Source organism: Cicer arietinum, chromosome 2, assembly GCF_000331145.2.
Source record: "Cicer arietinum cultivar CDC Frontier isolate Library 1 chromosome 2, Cicar.CDCFrontier_v2.0, whole genome shotgun sequence".
Classification (NCBI taxonomy): Eukaryota; Viridiplantae; Streptophyta; class Magnoliopsida; order Fabales; family Fabaceae; genus Cicer; species Cicer arietinum.
The window spans coordinates 9,541,356-9,553,035 of record NC_021161.2 but is presented as its reverse complement, the minus strand read 5'-3'; the positions used below and the strand labels follow the sequence as shown (position 1 = coordinate 9,553,035).

At 31.4% G+C, this 11,680-nt stretch overlaps 1 protein-coding gene across 1 annotated transcript; it reads left to right on the top strand.

Moving 5' to 3' along the window:
* Positions 1–8,721: 8,721 nt before the first annotated feature.
* Positions 8,722–9,111, top strand: LOC140919341 (uncharacterized). Its single transcript, XM_073365344.1, has one exon. The coding sequence runs from the start codon at positions 8,722–8,724 to the stop codon at positions 9,109–9,111; it is 390 nt and encodes a 129-aa protein (XP_073221445.1).
* Positions 9,112–11,680: the final 2,569 nt, after the last annotated feature.

The window sequence follows — 11,680 nt, the reverse complement described above, 5'->3', positions numbered from 1 at the left end:
GTGTTAATAGGGCGCCAAGTTAAGTAACGTGGGTTGTACCACGTGGCGTGTTTTGATTGGTTTATGATACGCCATCGTGTTCCTCATTGGATGTGAAAACTCATGCCTCGTTTTCATGTTTTCACTGGTCGCATTTTTTAAATATATTGGTTATGGATGGTTTCTACTTTTAGTTTTTTCAGTTAAAAATTCAAGGTCTAATTGTTCCTTAAATAAAGTTTTACTTTTAATTTTTTTTAAAGTGTAATTAAATATATCTTTAAATAAATTAATGTGTTAATAAAATTAAATTATATTTTGTTTTTTAATATGATATTTTAAATAATATGATTTTATAAACATTTTATTTTAATTTTATTTTATAATAATATATTTAAATATGTTAAAAATTAAATAATATTAATATACATAACTAAGAGTTGAATATTTAACAAAAATATTAAAATTTAATATAATAATTATATAATACAAAAATATTATTTAAATTTATTTAAATAAGTCGATCTGATAGGCCTAAAAAATTTATTATATGATTTGTAGTCTGACTTTTTTTAATTAAATAGACTTTTTAGAAGTCTTGATTTTGTCTATTAAAAAAACTGACATATTCTCATTCTTAATTAGCAAATCAAATCCATATATCCATTAATTAAGTTGATCTATGTTATTTATTCTCTGCCTCATTTTAAAGAATAACATTATTAATATCAATTGTTAATATTATATGCACATGACTAATTATAGGTAGTTATAATCTCATCTCTTGATTTATTTATTTTATTAACTTTTTACTTTAAAAGAGCTAAATCCCACAATAAATATTATTTAATAAAAAAAATGATTTTCATTTTCAATTTTTGACCTAAGATTAATTAATTATTGTTTCAATTGTGTCATCTAATTAACACTCCATCAATTTTAAAATGAGTTGTATTTAAAATTTGTGCACACATATTAAGAAATATAATAATGAGACAAAAGTGAATAATCATTTAATCAAATTATTTTTATTAATTATTGATTGTATGTTTAAGTACCTAAAGAGGGCTTAAGTCCAAATAAACAAAATCAAACTATGAGAATAAATGTACATTATTGGACATGCAAGCACCTAGAAATCGTCAAGCAAACTATGAAGCTCATTATGATGAGCTTCCACCACAAAGCAAGCCACTATGTCAAGCAAACGATGAACCAATAAATCTCCATTGGAGAGATTTTGCTAATGCTCAAATTTTCTTAAATCTTAAATCTAAAAGGTCTCTGCAAAGGTTCTTCTCAAAATGTACAATGAACTATTGAAGAGATTTCTCAAAATGTACAAAATGTGGTATGTCACGATAGAAACTAAACATTGATAATAACAAAGGTAGAAAAAAGATCCCTGCAAAGGTTCTTTGTTGGTTTCCTCTTAAATCTAGATTATGAAGATTCTTTATACCATCAAAAATAGCTTATTCTATGACATTGCACGAAGATGGTAAAACAAAAGATGGGCTCATGAGATATCCAGTTGGTTCTTTCGCTTGGAAAGATTTTAAACGTTAACATCCTGATTTTCCGTGCAACCCTTGTAATGTTCAACTAGGTTTAGCTTATGATGGGTTTAACCCTTTCAAAACCATGTCAATTTCTTATAGCACTTAACATGTTGTTTTGATTCCTCATAACCTTCCTCTATGGATGTGTATGAAGCAACCTAATTTTATACTTTTATTGATTATTCTTGGTCCAAAAGGTTCAAGAAATAAACTTGATGTCTATATGCAACCTCTTGTGGACTAACTAAAAGACTCATGGAAAATTGGAGTGAAAACATTTGATGCTTGCATAAAAAAAGTCATTCCAAATGGGTGTTGCTATCATGTGGACTATCAATGATTTTCTGGTATATAAAAATTTGTATGACTAGAGCACTAAAGGTTGATATATTTGTCCATGTTGTGGTCTAGAAACTGCTTCTAAGTTGTGTTATAATCTAATGAGCATAATGATAAGAGTTGTGATGAAAAAAGCACAAGAACTTGAGTTTCTTTTTTATTTCTATAATTCAAAATTTCTTTAATAAAAAAGGGGGGAAAACAAAAGCCCAAGGGGGCACAAACTCTAACTTCAATCTTTGATGATGATGTAAATTCAATTTTCACATTAATATTTATTTCTATAATTAATTTTAGTACCTCATGACATTCTATTTATAAAATTGAGAATATAGTAGTTTATTGTACGTTTTAATTGAATTAGTAAAAATAAATTATATTTTTTATTGTATGTTTAAGTGGAATTAATTAATAAAAATATATTAGAAATTTAAATTTAATTTATTGATATTAATAATTTATAATTTTTATTAGCGGCGAGATAAAATAAATTTAATTTGATAAATATTAATAAGTTTTAGTGACAGACAACATTGTACGAAGAAATTAATTATTTAATTATATTTACCTAATTTTTAGTGACAATCTTTATAATAATAAGGTAAAAATAAACAACATGTAGTGATAATTCTCAAAACATATAGTCAAAGTCCAAGAACATAACAAAGACACCCCTCTAGAAGTCAATTTGCATTTAGTGTTCCAATGCTTATAAGATAGAAGTTAGATGGTCTATATATTTTTTATTATAACAATATTTTTCCATTATATTTTAGATATAGCAAAAATCAAAATGCTTAGTTATAAAAATTAAAATAAATTGTATGTGTATAAGAGATTCATTTTAAGTTGAGCACAATGTTTTGACATAAAATTTGAACACCTTATAAAATAAGTCTCATATAAGTGTTGATTTGATTGGAAGAGAGGATAAGTAAAAGAAAATGAAAACCGAGTAATAATAAAGTGTTAGTTCAATATTTGTGTCAAAATATCTTTTCTATTTTTACTTTTACCACACCTCATCTTGACTCAATTATATACAAATATCAATTAATCTATCTATATTTGATGTTATTATTTTAAAAATATTATAATATGAATTTTTTAATGTTGTGAGGATATAATCATTATAATTATGGGTAGATTAATAATTGTATTTCATTTTTTTACTTGAAATCAAGAAAATTAAATAAATGTAACTATCCTCGGATTTTTTTTAAAATATATTTTTTTTTATAACTAAAATGTCACACATTGAAAACATAGGATGTTGTTAGACCTTGAATTTTCTAAACTGTAATTTCTGCAATTTTATTGCTTTTTTTTTTTGTTGTTGAATTGCTTAAGCTTTTAGTCCAATTTTTATTTTATGACTTAAATACCGAAGTATAATTTTATTAGAGTTAGTAATATATTTTTAGAGGACCGATTAACATTCTTTATTAGAGTATAATTTAATTAAGTTACAAAATTTATTACCGATCAAAATTTTAAAATATCACTTGTTACTGATAAATTCACCTCTCAACAGAGTTGCGAGGAGAGTAAATATTTTAATTAAATTAGATTGAGAAGTGAGTGATGTGATGTGTGTAAGAGTGTTTAAATATTATAATGATGATTTTATAATATACTTAATTATTTAATTATAATATATATGTGAACCCAAGGCAAAAAGCATTTTTCTTCTTTCAATTTCCTCGCCCCTCTCTTTCTTCTTTCTTTCTGTTTAAAAAAAAAAAAAAAGCGTTGTTGATTAAAAAAATAACAAAAAATAAAAATCTCCATTTTCAACTAGATCAAAGCCTCAATTCAAGAAGTGTTAGGAAGGAAAGTTGCCAATCTCTACTAGGTGGTGTTTCTGAGCTAATTTATTTGAGGCGTCGACACGAGCCAGATTTTTCGCTGTGTTTGATTGTGGTAGTGATAATTGTTGAAAAGTTATAACTAAGGTAAGAGCTCCTTCCAAATTTTTTAGTTTGCACATACGAACCTTATATGTGTGATTTATGTATGATTGATGTGTGAATATGTAATGATTAATATTGATGTGATGATGCATTCTTGAGTGATAATATGTGTTCTATATGTTATGAATTTTATTGAGGATAATATGTCTTGAGTATGCTCTGTGAAAAGTGTAAAAAATTATTAGTGTGTAATGAGTATTAAAAGGGGAATCTTTTAATAACTACATTTACATAATGATTGTTGTGAAAGAGTTAGAGTATACTTATGCATTTCATAATTAGTGGTGATCGTGATGGGTCACATTGTTAGTGGTGACCGTGATGGGCCACGATGTTAGTGGTGACCATGATGGGCCACAGGATGGTGTCATGAGGTGATTGATCCATCTTATCTTTACGAGAATTTATTTGTCATGTAGGTCTGCGGTAGAGTGCACTTTAGTAAATCGTGCTGATCTATGATAGGTGGCACCTCGATAATTAGTATTGGTCGGTGATAGGCGGTTTATTTATGATTTACATCCTTCGATGAGAGTTTGGAAATTCTGGAATCATGTGCATTGGCATAGAAGCATTGCATTAGGGTGATTGGCACGCAAGTCATATTTGTTATAATATGATATTTGTATATACATACTCTGTTATTATTTGTTATCATGTCGTAATGGCTAAGTGTTATTGGTTGTCTTTATGACATAATTGTTAAATATTATGTGTTAATTTCGGTTGGTGACCCTTTACATTATTGTGGAAATTGGGTTTTGCCCTAAGATGATACCTAAGTTCGTTTCACCGATTGTTACATTGACGACGGAAACATCGTTAGACTTCCTTGATCGACATTCGTCGACTGCTTGGGTATATGATCCTATCTCAAGCAGGACTACTTATACTAGTGAGGACAAGTAGAAGAGTTGGGGCATTATATCTCATGGAGCTCACTCACGAGACGATCGACTATTCGGTACCCTCAGGATTGGTGCTCGGGATGAATGGAGCATGGGAAGATGCAGAGGATGCCTCAGTTAGAGTTAAGATGGAGGCCACCGTAAGAGCTAGGGATACAGTGGTTGGGCCGGGGACTGGCAGGAAGGATAAGTGGTCGATGCCAAAGGGGAAAAGATATTGCAGGACTTTCTAGACGGGTCGAGTCAGAGTTTTCACTTTCGGTGAATATCCCCTTCCAACTGTCACTAAAGTAGTGAACTGTTTTGAGATTCCAGTGTCGTTGAAGCCACCTATCTCGTGGGTGGATCTGACTTCTAAGGAGATTGATTCTTCTATGGATGATGAAGAGGATGAAGTTACTTCGAGGAGAGATATTGTATCAGAAGGAACTTGCGGAGTGTGTGGAGATCACCCTTGTTATTGTAGTTACTAGTGGATGATCATATTAGTTTTTGTTGTATAGAAACTTAATATCTTTCTTTTGGTGGTTGTACTTATTTTGTTTTGGGATGACTGTATCTATTACATATATTGACAATTGACTTTTGTTTTGTGGGTCCATGTTCCATTTTTTTTGACGTGACCATGGGGGGTAGCATTGTTAAGACAAACTCTCAAATTAAAGCTTTAATGAAAATAAACAAAAACTAATTAAGAATGTTAATTATGATTCTAAAATGTTATGTTAATTTAACTTATGCTTTTGAGTGAATTAATTCAAAGATAGGAATCAAGAAAAGCAAAGATAATAGTTAAAAACTGAACATATAAAGAAACAAGAATATTCTAGACAAAACAGAGAATGATCTCCAGGTTCAAGACTGATCATCACAGCCACTTGACCAATCCATCTCCACTATTTCAACGAAGCTTTTGCCTCTGAATTTTATACTAAGTTCATCAGTACATGTCAAGGAACAAATATGATCCATTTTAGTCAAAGAAGGCTTTCGAATCATTAGGATAAAAGGACTCGAATCAAGCTAGTTGAAACAGTCTGAATCTTCTTCAGCCAAATTGTCAAAAAAGTTTAATCAATCTTGGTTTGTACAAGACATCAGGAAGATATCCAGAATGACCAAAACTGAATCTCCAAATTGATCATCAATCTCCAGAAAGTTCAAACTAACAAAATCAAATTGATAACCAATCTCTTTTTCTGCAGAATTTCAGCATTGATCTCCTTGCTTATGCAGAAGTTTATAATCATTCACCAAACTGTTTTGGGCAGAATCAAGGCTCCAGATCGAAGCTGTAACATCAATGATTAAATGAGAAGCTTCAAGGATCATTAAACTCAAAGGATAACTGATCAAAGAAGTCTGTAACAGCATCCGTCAAAACATATTCAAAATGTTCAAAGACTAGAATATTTTTAATCATATTATTGGTTTTGGTAAAAACTGACACAACACTACCAACAACGTTTTTGAGCATTATTAAATGCTCCAAACGTCTATAAAAGAAAGGTCAATGTCCAGGAAAAATGTAGAAGCTCAAGTGCTATCAAAGTCTCATAAATCATTCACAGTCATATACTTGAAATTCTCATTTTCACAAAGAAGAATCAGTTCTGAACTTTTTATCACACTGTGTTATTACTACTGAATTCTTTGTAAATAATCGAATATCAAACAAGAGTTGAGACATCTCAGATTCTATCAAAACAATCTCATCATTATTGTAAAACTCAAACTATAAGAGTTTAAGTATAGTTTGACTAGATTGTAACGAATCCTATCAAGATCAATTGGTGATTAATTTACTTTCTGGGTGGAAAGAAATAGAGCTTATAACAGATCAAGGTTGATCTAAGCTAGGTGTTGTAAAACTAAGAAGCCCGAGTTGTGAGGACTGGATGTAGCCCGAGTTAGGTGAACCAGGATATATCTTTGTGTGGTATTCCTTCTCTTATCTCATTATTTATTAAGCCTAACTAATTAACTGAGATAAAACATAAACTAAATTTATGTTTTTAAGCTAACCAAGAACGTTCTCCGTTTTCTGGTAAAAACCAAAAACGTTCTCCGTTTTCTATTTTCTTAACCAAGATCGTTCTTGAGTTAAATCTTGAGATTTCTTCAACAATTTTTAAATAGGTACATTTGCAATTCAAACCCCCTTTCCTTGTAAATCGACATTGTTACTTCAAGCATTATTGGAGTAGTACTTTTGAGCGATGTCTGATAGGTCTCATAGCCCCGATGTATTTTCTATCTGCATACTTTGGATTATTGTCCCAAAAACTATCTTAGGTTGTTGGTACTATATATGATGTAATTATTTATGACTCTTGTCGTTTTGTGTTACGAAATTTTATTTTATTAAGTTGTTTTTAAAAAAATGCACTCGCGCTGTTAAAAATTGGGGTGTTACATTGTGGCATTAGAGCTTTGGTTAGGCTGTAGGTTGACCTATAGGTTGGGAGTCGTTACCTGATCATGCGTCAGGGTAAGTTGTTTGAGTTGTCGGGTCTTTTGTAGTTGTTGTGTGTTGATGTAGTCAAAAGTTATTTTTGGAATTCTTCTAAGTGGTGTTAAGATATCTTCTTGATGTTGGTTTTGTAGGAAACAATGCCTCCAAGAAGGAACAACACTACAAAGTTCAATGTCAATCAAGACGATCAAATAGCTGAAGCAATGAATAACATGGATGCTTCTGTTGCTGCACAAACACCTGTAGAGACTTTGTGGGATCTGAAGAAGAGGGAAAGAGAGATCTGTGTTGCTAAGTCAATGGAATTGAAAGATTTTTATCGTCACAATCCTCTAAAGTTCAGGGGTGATGAGAATCCAGAAAAAGTCGACCATTGGATTCAGGAAGTGGAAAAGATATTTGAAATGATTAATTGTCAGGCAGGGGTGAAGGTCAACTATGCTACGTATCTGCTACTAAGGGATGTTGAATATTGGTGGAGAAGTACAAGGCTTCTGAAGGGGTCAACTCATGAGGAGGTGAACTGGGAGTCGTTTAAAAGGAAGTTTTTAGACAAATACTTCCTGATGAGTACCAAAACTAAGTTGGACGATGATTTTCTTAAATTGTACCAGAGATATATGACAATGGGTGAATATGTTGCTAAGTTTGAGTCATTGTCAAGGCATTTTAGGTTTTTCCGTGAAGAGGTTGATGAACAATTTATGTGTCACCGTTTCCAAAATGGACTGAAGTATGATATTCAAAACTCTGTCCTGCCATTGGGAATTCAACATTTCTAAGTTTTAGTGGATAAATGTAGGGAAGTTGAGGACATGAAGAAAAAGAGGGCCAACCGAGGAGGGAACTTTAGTTCAAGAGGGCCTAGTCAGGTGAATTATCAGAACAACAAAGGAAAACAAGTTGTTAATCCCTATAATCGACAACATAACAACAATAAGGGTCAGAATCGCCTAGTGAACTAGAACTTTGGAAGAAAATTGGGACAATTAATTCGATGTTTCTGATGTGGGGAAGAAGGACATTATGCTAATGCTTGTACCTCTAAGAATCTTCCATGCCACAATTTTCAAAAGTCAGGGCACTTTGCAAGGGATTGCAAGGCTCCAAAGGTGGAACTAATAGTGAATGCAACTAGGGCTACTCATCGTACTGCTAAAGGACACGTTTATTGCATGGGTACTGAAGCTAGAAATCAATCTAGCAGATTGATCCAATGAGACTGCAAGATTGCAGGTGACACTATAACTACACTTTTTGATTTAGGGGCAACTCATTCCTTCATTGCTATGGACTGTGTGAATAGTTTGAAGCTATCTATGCATTCCCTGCCTTTTTATTTGGTTGTTTCCACACCTGCTAAGACTTTGACCGTAAATACTGCATGTTTACACTGTCAAGTAACTATTCAAAATAGATATTTATTGATTAATTTGATTTGTTTACCCCTACAATCACTCGAGGTCATTCTCGGTATGGACTGTATGTCGCATCATTATGTAATCTTGGATTGTAAACGCAAATTGGTTCTTCCCCCCGAGCCAAGAGTCGTTCGATATCTAGTTGCTAACAAACTGGGAGTGTCTCTAAGAGAAGGAACTCAAGAGTTTCTTTCATTAGCTAACGTGGAAGGAAAGATAAATGTGAGCATAGAAGACGTGGTGCTTGTCAAGGAGTACCCAGATGTATTTCCAACAAAATTTCCAGGATTACCACCAGTAAGAGACGTGGAGTTTGTCATTGATCTACACCCAAGAACCCAACCTATTTCGATTGCGCTGTATCAGATGTCGTCATTGAAATTGAATGAGCTCAAGGGCCAAATTGAAGATTTGTTGCAGAAAGGATTTATTAGACCAAGTGTATCACCATAAGGAGCTTCAGTATTGTTAGTTAAGAAGAAGGACAGAAGCTCGCGCTTATGTTTGGATTATAGGTAACTTAATAAGGCAACTATTAAGAATCATTATCCTTTACCACGTTTCGATGATTTAATGGATCAATTGAGAGGAGCCGCGATGTTTTCGAAGATTGACTTGAAGTTAGGTTACCATCAAATTCGAGTAAGAGAAGGAGATATTCAGAAAACTGTTTCCAGAATCCGTTACGAACATTATGAATATCTTGTTATGTCATTTGGAGTTACCAATGCACCAACAATTTTTATTGATTACATGAATAAAATCTTTAACCCATTTCTAGATAAGTTTGTTGTGGTGTTCATCAATCATATATTAATTTATTCAAGGACTGAGGAAGAATATGGAGAGCATTTGCGTCAAGTTCTTGAAGTTTTACGCGAGAAGCAATTGTATGTCAATCTGTTGAAAAGCGTGTTTTGGCTAAAAGAAGTGAACTTCTTAGGACATGTGATAACCAAGGAAGGAAACATTGTGGATCCGACAAAGATTGAGACAATCCTCGCTTGGAAACAACCTCAAACTACCACTGACATACAAAGTTTCTTCAGACTGGCATTGACTACAAGATGTTTATTGAAGGTTTTGCTATGATTGTAGATTCATTGACACAACTCACTAAAAAGGATCAGTCGTTCGCATGGACAAAGAAATATGAGGAAAATTTTCAATTACTAAAGAAAAAGTTGACAACCTCACCAATATTTTTCTTACCACAACCAGAAGAACCATACAAAGTTTACTATGATGCGTCTCACCAAGGTTTGGGGTGTGTCATGATGCAACACAAGAAGGTTGTGGCCTATGCCTCAACACAATTGAAGACTCATGAAAGAAACTATCATACTCATGATTTAGAGATTTTGCTAATGCTCAAATTTTCTCAAAATGTGGTATGTCACGATAGAAACTAAACTATGACGATAACGAAGATAGAAAAAAATCCATACAAAGGTTATTCGTTGGTTTCCTCTTAAATCTAGATTGTGAAGATTATTTCTATCATCACAAATAGCTTCTTCTATGACATAGCACGAGGATGGTAGAACAAAAGATGGGATCATGTGTTATCCAATTGATTCTTTCGCTTGGAAAGATTTTGGTCATCAACATCCAGATTTTTCGTGCAATCCACGTAATGTTCAACTAGGTTTAGATTATGATGGTTTTAACCTTTTCAAAATCATGTCAATTTCTCATAACACTTGACATGTTGTGTTTGATACCTTATAACCTTCATCTATGGATGTGTATGAAACAACCTAATTTTATATTTTCATTGCTTACTCTTGGCCCAAAAGGTCCAAGAAATAAACTTGATGTCTATATGCAACATCTTGTGGACGAAATAAAAGAATTATAAGAAATTGGGGTGAAAACTTTTGATGCTTTGCAAAGACGAGTCAATCCAAATGTGTGCTGCTATCATGTAGACTATAAATGATTTACCGGTATATGCAAATTTGTTTGACTAGAGCACTAAAGGTCGATACGCTTGTCCATGTTGTGGTCTAGAAACTACTCTTGTGTTATAGTCGGAAGTTTTGCTGCAATCTAATGAGCATAATGATAAGAGTTGTGATGCAGAAAGGCAAAAGAACGGGAGTTTTTTTTCTTTCTATAATCCAAAATTTCATTAACAAGAAAAAAAGGGAAAAAAATAAAAGTCAAAGGGGGCATAAACCCTAGCTTCAATATTTGACAATGTAAATTCAATGTTCACATTACTATTTCTTTTTAGAATTAATTTTAGTAGCTCATGACATTTTATTTGTGAAGTTGAGAATATAGTAGTTTATTTTATGTTTTAATGGAATTAGTAAAAATAAATTATATTTTATTATATGTTTCAATGGAATTAGTTAATAAAAATATATTAAAAATTTAAATTTAATTTATTGGTATTAATAATTTAGAATTTTAATTAGCAGTGAAATAAAATAACTTTAATTTTATAAATAATAATAAGTTTTAGTGATATACCATATTGTAGGAAGAAATCAATTATTTAATTATATTTACCTAGTTTTTAGTGACAATCATTGTAGTAGCTAGGTAGAAATAAAAAACATGTAGTGATAATTCTCAAAATATTTAGTGACAATCCAATAACATAACAAGACATCTTTTTAAAGTTTACAGTAAATTCGGATGTCACTCAAAGTATTCTTAATTTTTACCTAAGACATGTGGCTTTAATTTTAAATGACATACTTTGCCCGTTGTTAGTAGTCAAGTTTCTTGTAGTGTTCTAATACTCAGTAGAAATTAGATAGTCTACATCTTTTTTTATTATATCAATATTCTTCCATTATATTTTAGATAAAGATAAAATTAAAATACTTATTTATAAAAATTGAAATTAAATTGTATGTGTATAAGAGATTCATTTTAAGTTGAGCAACAATATTTTGACATATAATTTAGACACCTTATAAAATACATCAAATATAAGTGTTGATTTGATTGGAAGAAAGAGAAAAGTAAAAACAAAAATGAAAACTGTGTAATAATAGAGCCTTGG

Bases quoted from the DNA above. Each gene is read 5' to 3' on its own strand.
- LOC140919341 (XM_073365344.1), top strand. From the start codon at position 8,722: ATGTCGCATCATTATGTAATCTTGGATTGTAAACGCAAATTGGTTCTT.